At 35.0% G+C, this 19,788-nt stretch overlaps 1 protein-coding gene across 4 annotated transcripts; it reads left to right on the forward strand.

The window, feature by feature from the left end:
- Positions 1–214: 214 nt before the first annotated feature.
- On the forward strand, positions 215–16,969 carry LOC145694465 (uncharacterized). Of its 4 annotated transcripts, none has more exons than XM_081770755.1 (3): positions 215–650; positions 7,387–8,028; positions 16,080–16,969. In XM_081770755.1, the coding sequence occupies exons 2-3, from the start codon at positions 7,469–7,471 to the stop codon at positions 16,678–16,680; spliced, it is 1,161 nt and encodes a 386-aa protein (XP_081626881.1). In that variant the 5' UTR covers positions 215–650; positions 7,387–7,468; the 3' UTR covers positions 16,681–16,969. The 4 variants fall into 4 exon arrangements, with proteins under 4 accessions (XP_081626881.1, XP_081626880.1, XP_081626879.1 ...); XM_081770754.1 differs by having other exon boundaries at positions 215–625; XM_081770753.1 differs by lacking the exon at positions 215–650 and adding an exon at positions 2,140–2,766.
- The last annotated feature ends 2,819 nt before the right edge of the window (positions 16,970–19,788 follow it).

Genomic DNA, 19,788 nt, shown 5'->3' on the forward strand with positions numbered 1-19,788 from the left:
ACAACAGACATTTACGAATACATACGGGCGAAAATCTACATCAGTGTGAAATATGTTCAAAGACCTTCGTTCAAAAATATCATCTTCTGACGCATAAATTAACACACAGAAATAAAGCAATTAATCGCGGTAGATACATTTGTCCAATGTGTCCGGCTTATTTGGATTCCCATTCAAATCTGACTGCTCATATAGCTACATGTCATCAGCAATGTTGAAAGGAAGTTTAAAGCAGAGTTAACAATACTTAGTGTTCAGAGTTTTAGAACGAAGTACAAAAAAACATTGCACTTATATTAATATACAACGTATTTCTAAATGATTTAAACTATGAGAAATCATTCCATCATCGTTAAAAATAGATTAAAATTGTGTTGAAATATTTTCGACAGCATTCTTCAGCTTCGTTTGGCACGATCGTGGTGGTTCGAAATTCTTCCACCAGATGGCAGAGTGACAAATTGCAAAATTGCTGCTTGTTGAGAAGATAAAGCATTATGTGTCCTACAATTTCACGTTAGTCTGACTATTGTGTGTGTTTTGAACGAGTTTCGTATACAATTTTGGGCAAGTGGTATCAACAATTTTAGCACAGTAGGATGCGTTTACAGGAGAAAATCGTCTGGTAAGCCAAAATTTCCATGTCTGAGGTAAGTGTCGAGAGAGCCCAAGCTTGTTTCCGATCGCCCAACTTAACCCCCTGCAATTTTTTTCTGTGTGGACTTTTCAAAGACATTGGGTACAAACCACCTCTATCCCAAATGTTTGTACATTGCAAATGCATATTACTGCTTAATGGAAACTGTTGATGAAACACGCTGAAAAGGTTCTAGGAGGGAAATTATACATAGTTACTCAGTGAAGCCAGTGAAAAACAAAACAATATATATATATATATATATATATATATATATATATATATATATATATATATATATATATATATATATATAGTGGCGTATTTACGATTTTGTTTCGGGAGGGGCTTTGCTAACTTTCGGGGGGGGCTTTGCCTGGAAATGTGAAAATTCTGCAAGATATTTCATTTACTTTACTATACTAAGTATGATTTCGGGGGGGGCTTAAGCCCGGAAGCCACCCCCCTAAATACGCCACTGTATATATATATATATATATATATATATATATATATATATATATATATATATATATATATATATATATATATAGTCACTAGTTCACTATTGACAATACATTTTCATCACTGTGATACTAGGTGACGGATGCCTCTGTCAAATATTCTTATGGCAGTATGACTGAAACCAATGTTACATTCTCACAGTCTCTTGTTTGCTTTTTGGTTCGACCAAGAGTGGGTTCCTTTCAAATTTCAACTCTCCAGACACATTCAAAGCGAATGGAAATGGATCCAAGATGAGAGCTCAGTGGCGTAGCACACTTTGGCGGGCCCCCCTGCAAAGTATAGAGAAGGGGCCCTAGTTGTAAAGCCAATAGAAGTAAGGTTGAGGTTCTACTTTTTTAAATCTTTATTCATCGCAAGACTTCGGGGCCCCCTATACCTCGGGGCCCCCCCGCACTGCGGGGGTTGCGGGAGCAGCTGCTACGCCACTGTGAGAGCTAGATGATCTGGGTCGCGGACATGAGCTCACTGACGAAAAAACCTCATCGGATAAACTCACCAGAATGTAATACAGTTGTATTATAAAACAATAACTAAGATAATAATAAATGTAACTGAATAATGATTACTGCTAATCAAGGGCGCCGATCCTGGGGGCCGAGGAGCCCCCCCCAAAAAAAAACTCATGTGGGCCAACTATTATATTTATGAATATACAATATTTGGCATAATTTGAGGGCAATTTGTCTGAAAATCTTTATATATAATACCTTCTGCATCTGAATGCCCCCCCCCCCCCAATTTACAGAGAAATCGGCGCCCTTGCTGCTAATTGCACTAAATAACCAGTGATAGAGCTACAGAGGGACTAAAGAGCCCCAAAAAGTCCCTCGTGGTGGGAAATCTGTCCATTTGAACTGAATGAAGAACTGGGACGGCTTTTGGAGATAAAAATAACATTTGAACTTTTGGAGAACATGCCGTACATTATACACACAACAGCATGCCAAACATATATACGAGATTTTTCTGCTTCTTTTTAGTGCACAGTTTGTAATACATAAACATTGGCATACTCATCCGTCTTGTGCACATTTTTCAGAATACTGCAAAAATCAAACAAGCAATACTAAAAGTTTTCTTTGGACTTGTACTACTTTGAAAATACTATTTTGTAAATAGTTTTTCTTGTCGATAAGTTCATTATCTAAAAAAATATGCTTTCAAATCAGCTGTGACGTCATAGGCTAGACGAAGAGCCAAACAACAATGAAGACCATTTCAGAAACTTCAACTAGAGTACGTTTGTTTTATCTTGGCACACTTCCCGCCAGTGCGTTTGGTTGGCCTTTAAAGTATTTTCTGCTAACACTCACGTGAACGTTTTGATCCAATAGACGCCTTATTGAGTTTGTCGTGTGAGTGATGTTAGTTGTCAGCCAGCCCATCAAATGAGGTCATTGCTATTTGGCGGATAGTTGAAGTGCTTACTTTCCACACGCGAACAAGTGTGTTACAGTGAGTGGTGTCGCGTTTTGCCGTGTTTCCGAGCGTATTTGCAACTGTCAACTTAACCGTGACGTAGCAGCAATGCGTTGCAGACAGATGTATCCTTTAGGCGGGAAGTATGCCAAGAAAAAACAAACGTTCTCTAGTGATTTGTGGTTTGTAGAAAATACGTGAGATAAAATATAATATTCTTTCATTTCTGTAATATTTTGAAACAAGCATAAACCTTGTAAGCCTTCAACAAATTTACTAGTGATGAGGAGTAAAAAATTCCTTAGGAAACTATATTTGCCTGACTGATACTAGAGTCTAGATATTTGCCTGAAGGATCTGGTGCGTATTATAACTGTAAATGCTGACTACCTGATTCGATTTCGAGACCTTTCACTTCTTAAATGAAAATACTAACAATTCACCCACATTTTCTTGGTAAACATATAGGGCCTTATGCAGAGTAGTTCTGAAGCATGATTATTTCCATACTAGAGAGTTCGATTAATATATGTTTTCTGCAGTAGTCAGGCCTTTAGTATGATGCTAATCATACTTCAAAACGACTCTGCATAAGGCCCATAAACTTTATTTGATTAAACCTATATACTTAAATTTCTTTGTGCAAAATGTCAGCTTTCCTTGACATTCAGAAGTATCGTTGTAAGTATGAAGCTTTATAATATTTTGTTGTAGCCAAATTAATGCAGGATTTTGAACTGGTCCAAGTTCAAATTGCCTAAATTCCTTGAAAGTGGTTGAAATTAGTCGTAATAAAGAATACCAGCATCAACACGATTTTGGTAATTAGAAACTTTTTGTTATTATTATTTTAATTACAGTTATTTAGCATCTACGGTTCCAGTGCGAATAAAGTCTCCGAAGACATTCTAAGTACTGGCTCATTTATTAGTAACTTCTTGTGCAGCATCATTGATCTACTTTGTTGTTGTATAATTTAATTGGATATTTCCAGTCGAACAATACTGGACGTAAACGTTGCTGGTTTTGTGCATTATGTCAATTTCCTAGTAATACTTCTTGGCGATGATCGATTCTCCCAGATTGACAAAACTAGAGAGGATCACTGTGGCTACGGACATAATACAGTCACCATGAATCTTTCTTGAAGTGCAATGTCGGCTTTGGAATACTTATAGCAGCGGAAGCACATTTTAACAATTGCGTAGAATATCGTTGCATGTCTCTATGTGATCTAGAAATTCATAGTTTTTGGTTTTATTGGTTCGGAAATTTTAATGTAAAATCTGAAACCTTATGAGTTCCCAGGAGCTGAGCCTGAGTCTTTCGTCCCGAAATTCAGATGCTAATCATATTGTCGCAAGGAAGTTCGTGATCACTTTTGTTGCGCAGAAACAAGGTAGAGATGAATTTATAAAATTTTCCATAAGTAGAAGCTTTGCTTTGTATATAATTAAACACAAACAAACTGTTTGCTGAGCAAAACAATACATTCACATTAAAGAACTACATATGTGTGACTTTGGCTTCATCAGACACTATCAGATACATATACAGATATTAGATACAGATAGGTCTGATAAAGCCAAAGTGTTAGTTGGCGAAACTGTCACACATATGTAGTTCTTTAATGTGAATATATTGGTTTCCTCAACAAGTAGTTTGTTTGTGTTGAATTTATAAATCATTTTTTTTTTTTTTTTTTTTTTTTTTTCGCGAAGTGGCACCCATTATATCCTTTTCATTTTTCTAGTTTCTCCAAATCCCGTGTGAGGGTTCAATGACCAACGCTGAGTTCCTCTGCAACCTGTTGTGCCATTTTCCGCAATTTGTTTTGGTGACTGTCTTCAACTTGTCCTTGTCGACAGCAGAACGACGCCCACGACCTTCCTTATCTTTCAGGATAAAAGTCTCCGCAATGGAAATTTTGAAACCAATGTTTCATTGTAGATTTGTTCACACTGTCTTTACACTACTCTTCGTTATGTTTCGAGCTATATGCAAGGTTCTGCACAAGAATTAAACGTCATAGATTTGGTGAAAGTTATGTTTTGACTCCGTATATTCTTAAGCATGAAAATTGACGAAAACAGATATCAAAGGAAATTCAATAAAGTTATTAAGAAACGTTAATTTCTGGCCGTGATGCAAACAAAATGGGGAAATTTCATAGTGGGTTTGTGTAACTAATTTCCATAGCTATTGTGAAATTTGATACGAGATGTGTTAGTTGAAAATTGCTTTGTTTAATTTCCTGTGTTTGATTATTTAAGTATTCATTTTGGGCTTTCATCTGATGGAGAGTGGACTTCAATTTTTGAACTTCATACAAAGAGAATCCGCCAAAATTAGCTAATCCTAATAAGAGATTGAAAATCATCTACTTCGGTTTTCTGCTACACCCTGTTTAAAAATCATAGGGAGATGATATATTTTATCTTTTTCTATAAATTGTGTTTATATAGCCTGTGCATGAGTCGTTTTGTAATTTTATGAGTGAAAACTCTAAATACAACTTGTAACGTATGATCTCAGTTTTTTTGAATGCCAGTTGTTCATCCGCATTTCTTCTAAGAATACGAATAGAACAAGAAATAATATTACATTCATGGCGAAGGTGGGTCACCTGTCATTGCTCTTCCTATAAGAAAGGAAGAAAATAAAATGCTTAATACACAAAAATCGAGTTCGTTTGACGATGTAGTTATTAGCTGTTAGTCATTTGCAGTATGTATCGCAGAGTGAAGAGAAGTTTATTAAGAAGTATTGAAACTTTTTAGAAAGTAAGGGAATTAGGGGGGAATTCAGAAGAAAAGTTTTGAAGGAATTCAGATATTTAAAGGTGGTTGATCAGAAGGACATGTTTAAGACTTTGCTTAATATAGTAAGATGGTATAATGAAATTTTAGAGCGCAATAGGAAAGTGAACATCAGACTTAAAAAAATGCATATTGGAAAATGGACAGAGGAATGTCAAATTTAACATTTATTAATGAGAGTGAGTATATTATTACTCGTTTTCTTTTAAAGACTAAAATGATTTATATACTGTAGCATTTATAATGAACTGTATTCATAGTAAGAAGTTCTCTTTTTATTCGTCGTGGCGCGTGCGCTCATGGTTGAGTGGTTTCGTGTTGTCTTTCTCATCGTGTTGTGCTTCATGAATGAAAAAAAAAAAAAAATGAAATAAAATAAAATAAACGACCAACAGAGATGTCTTTTGTCAGTATTCGAAAGATATCTGGTAATCGTACTTGACACAAATTAGGTTTAAGTTTACAGATTATTTTCGCTGGTCCTAAATATGATTTAGACAAAATTTTAGCAGTCCCTCTTTTTCTGAAGGGGAAATAAATAAGTACGTCTGATTCAGGTGAAATTCCGTTTGTCTATGACGTTTATTAAAGTATTTCTGTTGCTGCTTATGAGCTTTTTGCAGATGTAATTTCACGGTGTTCCTTATCTTGACTAATGATTCCCTTTCGATTTGTATTTGTGGCGATGTTTTTAATTGACATTAAGCGTGGGTCTTTTGAGTTCAGTTCATAACTGAGTAATAAACAGAAAGCTAATTTCTTGGTTCCTCTTTGTATGTGTGTGTTCAAGGTGAATGTTATGTGTGGTACCCATTCAAATCATTTTGTTTCGTCTTCTTGAACGAAAAGTTCTAAGGAGCTTTGAAGTACTTTGTTAATGACCTCAACTAGGCCTATATTGGCATAGTTAAATTCGAAGTCGTATACTTCAGCCTTATGAACGAGCCGCTGGTCCATTTGTATATACAGTATTTAAAGGCGCCAAAACGGACGGTAATGTATTACACTAAGTTTTCGACGTTTTCTGCGGTAATTGCATCAAGAACTTGTTTGACGATGTATCTTGTAGCTTATTCAGCAGACACAAAAATGTGTTTTGTCTTTCCATTTTCCACTAGAAATGAGCCCAAAGCGTCAAATTGTTAGATATTACCTATAAAGTCCACAAGATAATGTAATAGCTCAGCTTGATTTTGTTGAGGGAGTCTTTCTAGTTTCTGACACTCTTTGCTTGTCTTAATTTTATGTGCTAGACAGGACTTCATATTTGGCATATAATATTTGTTTCAGACGGTCTTGTAGGTCTTTATGAATCCAAAGTGTGATGCTGTTGATTGCTTGTGTATTAATTCAAACCATTGATTAGCGAATGTTTTAGGAATGCAGAGCAAACATATTAAACCTAATTACGGATGTTTCTGTGTAATAGTGTCCTGTAATCGAAAGTAACGAGCAGAGTATAGTGTTGAAATTTTTGCTGGATCTTCTTCCTGAACAACAGAAATAATGTCTGCGTAAGATTCGTCTTTGAGTTGTTCGTCTGTGAGTTTTTTTTTTTAAATTATTATTATCGAAGGGTTGTGTTCAATCTAAAGAATTAAATCCTCCAAGACGTTAGAACGGAAAGCATGAGCATCTTCAGTTTCCTAAAAATTATCGGGTTGTTTTTCTTCTTTTTTTAAATGTTTTCTCGCTGTTCTAAGCGACTGCTGATGTCGGCGGGGTGTTGGTCGCCCCATAAATGAGAAAGCTCAAAGTGATAATCCGCTAAGAATATTTTGTACCTAGTGTATTATCCAACTTTGTCGTGCTGTGTATTTAGAGATGTCAAACATTTTGCATCTATAAATAATTTAAATTTTCGGTTCTCGGCATGAGAACTAAAAATCCTTGTACCATTGACTCTACCGTACAGAAAACATTACAATATTTTTCGATTTATTAAGTTATTCTGTCAGTTTACTGCTCTTTCTCTTTTCACAGGAGTGAAGATCTTGTTTCAGTAAAACAGGAAGCTCGATCGGAGAGTAGAAGCCCCGATTTAATCTTGGGATTAAACTTCGAAATGCCTCGGTTCATGAAAGAAAAAGGTTTATCAATGAACGTAACTCCTGTAGCATCACAACACGACAGTGAGTTCAAATGTTTGAAATGTGGAATTTCTTTTCATAACATTGAAATGCATATGGAACACGAATCGATATGTAATGTAACTGAGCCAAATGAATCTCTTGCAATGGAATATGGTCAAGAAGAAACGAGTAATGATAGAGATACGGATACAGATAATGAGAAGATAAAAACTGCAAAATGTAAGGACAATCCACTCTCCGGCAGAAGAAAAATACTTTTGTCAAATCTGAAGCAACAACAGGAAAAATACACATGTAATGATTGTCAAAAACAATATTTGACGTATAATTCTTTGCGCCGTCATGTGCGAATACATACAGGGGAGAATGTACATAAGTGTGAATCGTGTAACAAATGTTTTATTTCGAAGTCCTCTCTCGTGGAACATGAACGGGTCCATACAGGTGAGAAGCCTTTTAAATGTTACTTGTGTGATGTTGCATTCGCCAAATCAGGGAACCTTAAAGCTCACATTCTAACACATCAAAACAGGTAAGTTCTTCACTATTATTATTATTATTATTATTATTATTATTATTATTATTATTTGTATCTTTCGTATTTCAAAGTTCATATATATGTATATTCCATATATATACATACACATTGCAATCATTAAGTGGAAACATTGAGCTTTCGAAGCATACATGACTCCATCAGAATGTGGAGGAGATAGATTACAAGGAATATAAAGATAGATAATGTCAAAGTTTGAATATGCATGGCGAGTGACTCAAGAACGGACACATTGTATTTCTTTAGGTCTTCAGTTTGATTCTGTACTCAAAATACGTATTCAAGTATCTTAGATAGCCGCAATACTACCCTCGAATATATTCGAGAGGAAATAGTCTACTAACAGTACAAAAAATAAATAAACGAATAAAATTAAATTAAATTAAAAAGTTCGTGAATTTATATGGGCTTCTAATTAATTTGTCAGTGACAGGATCAACGGACTGACGATAAGACATTTATTGTTTGAAAGTGTTCGTGGGTTTTCTCGGGGTTCTTCCTCATCATTCAACATTTTCATTCCACTGATTCATTCATAATCTTTCACTTTCCTTGATCATCCGTCTTCTTTATAACGTAAAGGACATAATCGTGCGACGTTAAACGAGATATTTCATTCTTAGTAAGTGTGTTGCAAAATACAACTTTGTTTAGATTTTAAGGGCCTATCCGGTTTGCCATAAGAACCAGACTGTGTCACATGATCAGGTCAAAAGTCAAGTTCTGTGCTAAATCGAGTCTGGAGATTCCAAATCCACATGTAAGATATTTCAAGCACGTAACCTCCTCGTGGGGCGCCCTTCGTAATTTACAGATGTGTATACTTTATCATCATAATTGATTTTACTCAATCAACTTGACTCTTGACAATGTTCTATTCATATTTAGCTGACGTGCTATACATCATTTTTAAGCTCTTCATTATGTCTTTACAATATGCTTTCAATTAGCCATCTTATTGAGCGACTTGTTTTCTTTTTTCATTGATTTTCCATTGACTTTATTTTTTATTTTATTTTATTTATTTTTTTAATGTCTATGTTCCATCCAGTTTACATAGTCTCTTCTACATTTGAGCTGAATTTCAGCAACTTCCCTCAAAGTCTGTTCACATGATTGGAACCGGATAGTTTTTTTTTTTTTTTTTTTTTTTTTAATGTGAGGGTCACATACTTAAAATGTGTCTAGATTCAGTAAAATAATCTGAATTCTAATTTAATTATTAAGTTTTCCCTTAGAGTTCGCGTTTGAAATCATTAAAAAAAGTTACCAGAATGTTATTCAGAAGGTTAGGGTACAAGAACCTTCATGATTGCTAGTTTTTTTTTAATATATATATTTTTTTTAGGTGGAAGGTAGGAGATAATTTTTTCTTAAGTGTTATGTCTAGCTCTTCTAAACAACTTTCTTTGTTACGTGACACAAGCTTTACAGTCAGTCTTGAATCAGTTCTATCTATTATCGTTAATACCTTGTTCTATAAATGAAAGAATAAGAAACTTACATATCTATCTCCGTTGTAATTCAGTTTCTTTCTTTCTTTCCTTTTTCTTTTCTTTTTTTTTTTCTTTTTTTTTATTAGAGTTTTAAAGTAGAATAGTATTTATATGTGTATATTGTAATGATTTAATAGAGTTAATAATGGATTGTATTTATTTTTTTTTATTAATTTATTATAAAATTTAAATACAGATGTTTTTGATTATAGAGACTAAAATAGTGTTTATTTTGTTATTGATTAGATGAGAGGAAATATATGTTTTGCATGGTGCCCCTTTTTTTAAGGTAGTTTTTAAGGCACCTGCTGGTTTTGGTGAGTTTTGAAGGATAGGCCCCTCAGCTTATAGGGATCCTTACCATATCGATGTTACTTCAGAATTCTCACGTAGGAGTATGCATGTAGTAGAAGCTGGTTATCAGGTTTCCAATGAGCGACAACTCACCATCTGTGTGTAGGTAGAATGGAAACAAAGAAAGGTGAATATTAGCTATATCTTTAAAACATGAACAGCTCTTATATTTCATGACGTTAATAGTGTTTAATTATAATACAACAAAAGAGATTTTCAAAGGCTGATAATTAAGTTCCGAAACTACCTCCAAATAATATAGTTCACGATGCCAGAAAACATTATTTTCACGTTAGTTTTCTACATATATAGCCAGTTAAGTAAGAGCGTGTTCGGGTTTATGCACAGAAATATTTATTCAAAATCTTTTTTAAATATAGAAGACGCGCCCAGACGATAGCCAGTCGGGAGACTTTGAATTTAGCACAAAGAAACCGTCATAAAGTTTGTGATCCCTTCGGAAGAAGAAAAAACTAAACGTTGCCATATGTAGTGCCTCCCTTTCCCTCTCTCCTTTTCCTCTCACCCTCTCTTTCTCTTCTATCCATGTGTCTAACAGTGTGTGGGGAAGAGGTTGTGTTAAAACAGGATCATTGACAAAGATTTGGCAACAGTTTGGGTTCAGTTTATTGCCTGTCACTTACTTTTCAAGGGAGAGAAAAACCAAGCAGGACAGTATGAAAAGAAACCGCACACGGGGGCGGCATCCCTTTGTGAGCAAGTGGCTGTCTATAGACTGAGGCCACTATACATGAGTACATTCTACAAGATTAGAATAAAGATGCAATCCTGTTCAAAGTTTGTCCAATCACCATCAGCGTCGATGATTGCCTGACATCTGCGAGGCATGCTTTCGACCAAGCTCACGGCGTATTCATTTGACAAGGACTTCCAAATGCGACGAATTTCTCGCATTAGTTGCTTCAAAGTAAATAATTTTCTTGCATGAAGCTTGTGCTTGATGTATGTCACACATTTTCGATAGGATTTGCGTCCGGTGACTGCCAGGGCCAATCAAGTGTATCGATGCCAGACTGCTTCTTTCACTCAGAACAAAGTTTGCTGCGATGTTTCGGATCGTTGTCCTCCTGCAGGATCCAAACGTCGTTTTTTTTAACGAACCAACGTTCAGCAGTGGGTAACAAAGCTTTCTTATACATTTCACGCATTTTCGGAGCATTTAGGTTGTAGGTAAACAGATGCAACTTTCCGAAACCCAATTGAGAGAAACAGCCCCAAAGATTAACTTTTATTGGGTGTTCAACGGTCCGCTGCACTAACCTGATGGTGGAAGATGACCACGCTCCCCATCTAGATGGGACGATAACGTGACCCCAAATCGAAGCTTCGTCAGTAAAAATTACATTGATCCAATCTCGGTCGATATTGTCCTTTGCCCAAGCGAGTTGCTTCTTCATGTGTTTTTCACCTAACAAAGGTTTCTTTATCGAACTGCGCCATTTGATGCCATGCGCTTGCAGATGGGTTCGTATAGCTACGTGAGATATATCAACACCTTTTTGTTTTAATTTAGCTGCTCCTTGACGCAACGTTAAGGTCGGATTCCGCGAAAACAAGTTCAAGATCTACTTTTCGATTTTAGGTGTTACTGTACTTTGCCTGTCGAGCCAGGTTCCGGCAAGTCATCAACACTTTTTGTATTTTTATATCGCTCAACCAACTTACGGACAAATGATGTCGACTTCCTCATGTACTTAACAGCCGCTGTATAAGACAATTTTGGACCTTTTGGGTGATTACAGAGAAACACAGCCTCGTAGTGCGATGCGTACGCGGCACTCATGGCGATTTACATGTTTCTCTGTCAAAAATTGAAGGCCAACTGAATCTTTCGTAACAACGCATCAAAGACGAAGGTTCCCCCTATTGACTCATTAAAGAATTAGAGCGATATGTGATATCAACGGCTAGTTATGCAGTACACGCTTTTACTTAACTGACTGTACCCTTTCCCGGACCGGTTGTAGAGATTCTGGAACGCCCTAAGAAATTCATTCACTGGATTGTTGTTTAGCATCACCTTCACATACGCTTGATTCGATCCAACATCGTCAAAATACTCCCTCTTGAGGGCAGATTTGAACTGGAATATGAAGTGTCTGTGACCCTTCTTTTAGCCAAAAATTGACGCACAAGAAATTGCGTCGACCCGCACCAATCGGCCTTATGGCGTTCCAAGAGCCTATATGACCGATCCCGCGAGTGTGTGGCAAAGAAAGGAATGTATGAAAAAAGACGTAGTAGTACATTATTTCGAGATAGTTCCAAAACTTACTGAACGGATTGTATACAATTAGACACTACAAAATTGAATTTATTGGCGAAGCTCTGTAAGGACTACACTGAGACAAATAATTCCCGATTTAAGAGGATTTTTTTTGGATAACATACTTTCTACTAAGAATATCATATCAAGACTGGATTTGTGCATTCTTAGACGGTGGTGTCAATCGTATTAACGGGGCAAACACCAGTGTTTAATATGGTGACGCACATTAGCAGGCGAAAGCAACAGCTACCTGCTAGCGTGTGTCACCATAAACACGGGCATTTCATCCGTTAGTATGATCGACACCACCATCCAAGAATCCCGAACTCTAGTTTTGATATTCTGTTCCTAGCAGAGAGCATGTTATCCATGAATTCCCCTTAAATCGGAATTTTTTTTTCCTCTTTGTAAAGGTTTTCCTTATGCTTTAAAAATAATAAAAACAAAATAACTCACTCCAGCAAAGAATACAGAAATTTTCAAAAGTGGATCATATTCGTTCTTCACTGACTTGCTATATTAAAAACAAAGTCAATCACACTAGGACAGGATTGCCACACATCGTTGGCAATCTACAGAACCCATCCGATCTTGCCGTCATCTTGACTTGCTAATACGTGTATGAAATATTTTCTTGTGTAGATCTTAGATTTTTCTCAAATTATGGGCCACCAAATTTGAGATTAGAACTTACTAAAATTTCCGGGGAGGAATCATTAATTGCTATTGAGAACAAGAATTGAAGGTGGAAAAATACGTGGAACTAATCTGTTGAGGATAAACATGAACTCGTGCATTTATAACATACATTTGATAAAAACCACTGAAGGAAGAAGTTTTCTTCCTGCAGTCATGAGACTTATTACTAATTAGGAGATATTTTTCTAAGTCTTATGTCTTCTTTCTCTCCTCAACCACAGATTTATGGACAACATGAAACCTTCATGTCCCTTGTGAGAGCTGTTTTATACTGTAATAAGGTCTCTTCTTCGTAACTGCATCTAAATATTCTATCCTTGGTCTTCCTTTTTCCTGATTTTCCTTCTGCCTTTCCCTATATCAACACGGTGATCCAATCGGAGCGCCGAATAAGATGGCCAAGCATGCTGTTTCTTTTTTTTTTTTCCTATTATCTTCATGATCTGTCGTCATTCATTAGCTTCCTTTAGTACTTCTTCATTCCTTTTCCTTTCGGTCCATGATATTCGGAGCATTCTGCGCCAACACCACATTTCAAATGCTCCCAGCTTGGAGGTTTCAACTTTTCTCAATGTCCACATCTCTGATCCGTAAAGCACCACGCTCCATACCAGGGTCTTAATAAATCGTTTCCGAACGTCCAACGACACATTTCTTGATGTTAGCAGCCCTCTTTTTTTCCTATTGAATGCTTGTTTAACCTGCTCTATTCTTGAACTTATGTCTTTTTCACTTCTTCCGTCCGAGGATATTAGACTTCCTAAATATGAAAACGTCTTAACGCCTTTGATTTTCTTTCCCTCTGGTCATACGTTTCCTCCTTCCTCTCCTGCTCTTGTGCACTTTATCACTTTGGTTTTCTTCTTATTTATCTTCATTTTGCATGTTTTTCCAGTTGGTCGTTCACACTTGAGAGTGATTCCTGCAAATCCTTTTCGTTCTCTGCTATGAGTGCTATGTCATCAGCAAACCTTATTGTGCTGAAAACCTGTCAATTTACTTTTACGCAGTTCTTGTTTTTATTAAAAAATTCTTTCATAGCCCCTTCAATATAGATGTTGAACAGGAGAGGTGAAAGTCCACATCCTTGCCTTACTCCTTAAGTCTAACCGTTTTAAATCACCTTTAGTATATAATACTTGAGCTATTGAGTCAGTTTCATCAGCAGTATCTACTATTGTTAATACTGAACGAAGATAAATTATTCTTGCATTAGGAAAGGAATAAAGAAATTGCTTACTTGTTACATATTAAGAAGATACTGCTTTAAATGAACTATTGTTTGTTTGCAAGGCCAGTGAAGAGGGCAAAAATTTTGACTGCCTGACAATTGTGACGTGATACATTGCGTCACTGCCTACCCAGATTTGTGGCCTATAAAAAGAACCTGGAATCAGTTTATAGGATAATAACACTATGTAGATAATAGTTGACTCACTTTGTTGAATTTTTATAATCTTTGTTGTTCGTCAGTTGTTCAGTAAAGTTCAGAAAAGTCTGGGGTAACATACTGAAGCAAGTTAAGCAGATCTAGAGGTACCATTTGTCTCGAAAAACTCGGGATCGTCACGAATCGAGATTTGCATCCCGAAAATATTTCTCGGGACGCTTAAATGTCCTGGATTTCAGCACAGAAGAAAAGAAAGAAATATTATAGTTTTTTTTTGGGGGGGGGGGGTAAAGGATAAGGATAAGGTATATAATTATTCTCTTTAACTTCTGAGTATGGCAATTCGAAAGTTGAAAAAAAAAACTTGATTTAATTAAATTCACGATGTAACTCCTTTGACATTGAACAAAGCATTCGTTTCATTGGGTTAGGGACGAAAGGTTTTAATGCTTAATCTTATTGCTATCTTTAGTACTCTGTTTCAATATGCATCTTTCTTCTGAAATATTTTAATCAATAATCTCTGACCGATATATTTGGTAATTTTCCACTGACCATTCAAGAAGAAAAATGTATTGTTTTAATTAATAAAACTGAACAGACAATGGGAAACATCATCATACCTTGAAAGAGCTAAAACAGACTCTGAAAGCCACGAAACATAATAGATCCTGAGAAATTTAAAAAAAAAAAAAAAGTACCAGGGGCCGGGAGTAAATCATCTGCTTACTTCGCTTAACTAGGGAGGGGAAGGTCTACTAAAATGACTAAAAATGTGATTACGTAATACTCGAACAATTCTATCTAATGAAAGAAATTAAATTAGTATATCACACTTCTTTTTATTTTAAGCATTTCAAAGATTGTCGTAATTTAGTAGCGTCCCGGATTTCCATTTTTGAAATATGGCAACGTAAGCAGATCATCTGACGATATGAAATTAGGGAGTATGTTATAATCGCTTGTTCTATCAGCATGCTGCTGAGACTGGAGTCATATATAAATGTCGGCTAATTTCAAAGCTGTCACTCATGTTAGATCCGCTACTATTTAACTTTCTTAACTTGAATGACTTGCAAAAGGCTCGGAATGGACTATAGTAGGTCCTTACCAAATGTTATGATATTTCTAATTTCTGTTTATTGATTTTGATAACCTAAGACCTGGAACTACCTACGGAAGAAAGAAAAGGGTTGGTTTTGGACAAGAAAAATAGAATAAAATAAAGTAAATCAGAAGAAAATATCCAATTATTGTTATTATTTTATTGTTGTCCAGGTCTATCGATTCTACCTAGCTATTCTAATGAAGTGAAGTAGAAGCTACATTCTAGTAGAATCCTCAGTTAAAACAACATGATTCGTTAGTACAGTACTATATAAACAAGCACGTAAGAACACGAGTTATTGTTCTGCACGCTCATAACCAAAGTTGTGATAATATGCATTGTAATTAAGATTTCCATACATATCATGTACTTAATAATTAAATGTAACTAATAAATCACACATGCCTTTCTGTGATCAAGTGATAACGTATGTGCTTTCTGTTTTTGTGATCCTAGTTGGTAGGAGTAATAAACCTCAAACACAAATCTAAGTACTTGTAGTTCAAATTTCAGTGTAATAATTAGGTCCTGTTTCATATAGTCTTAAGGCTGAAAAGAGACGTTAAATTCTAAGAAATGGATAAATAAAATAATATGACGACCAGCTCACTATGTGCATATTCTAATATGGGGAAAACAAACATGTAAATGGTTTGGCACTTTATTAATGGTTTTCTTTTGTCTTTGTAGATCTGAAACCCTTGTTTCAGTGCAAACACCTGAAGCCTCCCATTCAAAGTGTGAGAGAGAAAATACGTGGAAAGTGTCTACGTCAGCCAATAAGGAGATGCAAGAACCAGAAAGTGAAAATACTGAAATATTGTATAGAGTAACAGTAGAGGAGCAAATTAAAGAACTTACTTGTAGAAACTGTAAAGTTAGTTTTGATAATATTGAAAACTTTGAAGAACATCTACCTACGTGTACTGTAAAAGTAGTACCTTTTTCAATAGAAGACAAAGCACATGATGTAAACAAGAACCAATCTGATAATCCTGATGTTGATACGAAATCATTATCAGAAACCAAATATGGAAAGTACACATGTAAAGTATGTCATAAACAATATATGACATTTAATTCTTTACGGCGTCATTCCCGCTTACACACTGGGAAGAATTTACACCACTGTACAGTATGTGATAAGAATTTTATTTCGAGGTCCGCCCTTGTAGAACATGAGCGTATACATACGGGCGAGAAACCTTTCAAGTGTCATATTTGCGGCACTGCATTCAGCAGGTTAGGAAATCTTAATGCTCATGTTGATAGACATAATCAGCAAAGTTAAAGGAGAGGGATCATTCAGCAAATTATAATTGCCTAATTAAATCAATTACATAATGGTTTTTATGTTCTTTTGGTTCGTCTACTTACTGCTTCTAACAAGCATTCTCCAGTAAAACTCATAATTTCATGGAAATATTCATATAATTCTCATTCTAGTGTTTGTGTTGTTACTTTATGTTTAGAATTAAGTTATGTTCTGATATTTATTTATTGAACAAATTCCCAGATAATTTTGCCATTTTACACAAGGAAATGTTAACAAGCTGGAAAAAAAAAAGGAAAAAATATATATCAACAACAATAACACCAATAATGTCAACAAAAAGTGCAAAAGTAATATTATTTGGCCAGAATGCTTTTAATTGATGTCAAACACTGGGTAACTCGAAAAAAAAAAGTCTACATCAGTTGCTATATTAAATACTCTAAAAGTATTAGTGCAAGAATCTTTGGAACAGAAATAGATTATAAGAAAGACCTAAGTACTATAGTTGATTTTTCTTTTTTAAAAAAAGTTCGATGTTTTTAAGGGGAATAGAATAATGCCTATTTGTAAATGAGCGTCTGTTTCTTTGTTGTTGTTTTTACTTTATTTTGTTATTGTAAACTATAGTCTTTGAATTTTTAGTTGGTAGATAAGGCTTCATATAGCCTTAACCTGGACATATAAAACAAGTCGAAATGAATGAATAAATAAATAAATAAATACCGATATTAATTTCAATAATAACTTGAAACAGGATATTATGTAAAAGTTACGCAATTTTGTATGATTCAAAGAACATGAAAATATAGCTGTGCGTTCTAAATGCAAGTCTTACTTTAATTAGATAACCCTATAGCCAGTTGGAAATGTAATATCATTATTTTGTTAGAAATATGGCATTAACAATTTTTGAAATACTAAAAAATATGATCACTTATTATAATAGAACATCTATTAACTTGGCCTAATTTTTGTTGAACACGACATGTATCACTTACTACCCTATAAAATGGATCTTGGAACTTCGCCACATTGAAGCAACGCTGTTCTGTTAGTGTTCAATTGATCCCTGCACGTTGAATACCTAAAGCCAATCATATAGATCCTAGAATAGATTCTAGGAATTTTCTTAAGATTTGTCCTGGGATCATTCTTAGAAAAGTGTGTTTCCTGCCGTTTTAGAAAAGGCGAATAAAATGTATTATCATTTTCTTAAAATTATGTTTTGATGAAAATAAATGTAATATTGAGATCATCAATTTGTCGTTTTCTTAATTTTTGAATTATATATGTGAAGTAAAATACAAGAGTTTTTGATATATTAGTTACATGGGGAAAAAAAATCTTGAGCATGTTATATCACAATGTGTACATTGAATTATTTTTCACATGTGAATAACATATCAAAAAAAACCTCTTGTATTTCACTTCATATTACCTTTCAGATAGTAGGTCACTGTTATCGAAGTTTGTTAATGAAAGCAATATAATATGAATTTTACTTACATTGCCCTTAATAACTGTTACATCAATATCACCTAATAAAATAAAGTTTGATGAGCTGAAAGTACATGTGGTTCGGATCCCGCTTCAAGCAATAGATCGACGTTTCATATAGCCTCGGTGTTGGAAAGATGTGTTAAAGTAGACCCGCCCCCCCCCCCCAAAAAAAAAACTAATCAGTTTTTGTAAGTTGTTTCCTCCTTTCTAAATATTCAAATATATTCTTTCTTCTTTTTTCCTATGAACAGGAAGCGTGTTGACTTGATAGTATATGTGAATCGTTTTTCTCGGTGCGACTTCAACACGTAGAAGTGAAATAAACTCTTTTAATGTACAATGCAAATATTCCTATGTATGACAATAAGTGAAATAATAAATAAATAAATAAATAAATAACTCAAAATATCAGTTTCTTTCTGTAAACTGGATAATGAAAGAAACATATAAAGCATAACAATTCGCCTGTTTACTTCAGGAGTGACATAAGTCAAAAATCGCCCTTATTGACTTATGGACAGAAAATGAAAGCTAATCTTGATGTCTATCTCTGATAAAAATTTCACAGATGTGCTTCCAAAACTGAGCGCTTGTGGCGTGAGCAAAGTTAGGCAAGATACCACATTTCAAAACTTTCTAACGCCTCTCCTGAAGAGTAAGGAATTTTGAGTTATGTCACTCTTGAAATAAACAGGTGAATTATCTTTTAATATCCAATTTTAAAGAAATCAAGTATCATTTGAATATAATTTTTCAGTAATCTTTAGACCAACCAAACCCAAGATCTGATGATTATACGATGCAATTTTGTTACATGGTAAGTGAATTTGAAATCCTACCAAACGATTTTAATTTAGTTCAAACTTCGTAATAATTTGTATTTCTTATATTCTTAGTAGTTTTTATATGTTATTAATATGCATTTCTTTATATTGTTATAATTATGTAGATGTAGAATAAGTTTCCTTTTTTTAGAAAAGCGTAATTTTTATGCTGCATTTACTCCATTTCAGATACGATAACTTAAACTCTTCAGGAGACATATTGGAATCCGATAGTTTTGAAGCGCAGAACACATCTTGGGGCATCAGCAAAATTGAGAACGACCAATCATCAGGTGTTGTGATGGATTCTACATTATCAAAGCGATCTAGACGAGGTAGCCTATACCAGTTCGAGAATGAATTAACAGTTGATGATGAATTTAAGTGTAACGGGTGTAATGCAGTTTTCGAGAATGCTAATGACTTGTTGGACCATATAAATACCTGCTCTAGTGGCTCAAAATTCGAAGCTAGAACAGCACTTCCTGCAACAGATGACACAGAAATACTCATCTCTTACTTGCGAGGTAGTGGCACAATAGTTCGTGGTACTGATGTGATTATTACGTGCAATGTATGTCAACGTAAATTTCGAAATGTGTTTTCATTCAGGCGGCACACTCGTATTCATACAGGTGAAAAATTACACCGCTGCACCACCTGTCAAAAGTGTTTCACTTTAAAATCGTCACTCATTGAACACGAACGTACTCACACAGGAGAAAAACCTTTCAAGTGTACAGTATGCGGTGCTGCATTTGCAAAATCAGGAAATCTTAAAGCACATTTCTTAAGACAT

Source organism: Thermobia domestica, chromosome 9, assembly GCF_964235325.1.
Source record: "Thermobia domestica chromosome 9, izTheDome1.hap1.1, whole genome shotgun sequence".
NCBI classification, from domain to species: Eukaryota; Metazoa; Arthropoda; class Insecta; order Zygentoma; family Lepismatidae; genus Thermobia; species Thermobia domestica.

What these genes read in the sequence shown, in the direction of transcription:
- LOC145694465 (XM_081770753.1), top strand. Translation starts at nt 2,693, where the DNA reads ATGCGTTGCAGACAGATGTATCCTTTAGGCGGGAAGTATGCCAAGAAA. An exon ending in ACGTTCTCTAGTGATTTGTG is followed by an intron (nt 2,767 to 7,386) that starts GTTTGTAGAAAA and finishes CTCTTTTCACAG; the next exon opens with GAGTGAAGATCTTGTTTCAG. An exon ending in ATTCTAACACATCAAAACAG is followed by an intron (nt 8,029 to 16,079) that starts GTAAGTTCTTCA and finishes TTGTCTTTGTAG; the next exon opens with ATCTGAAACCCTTGTTTCAG.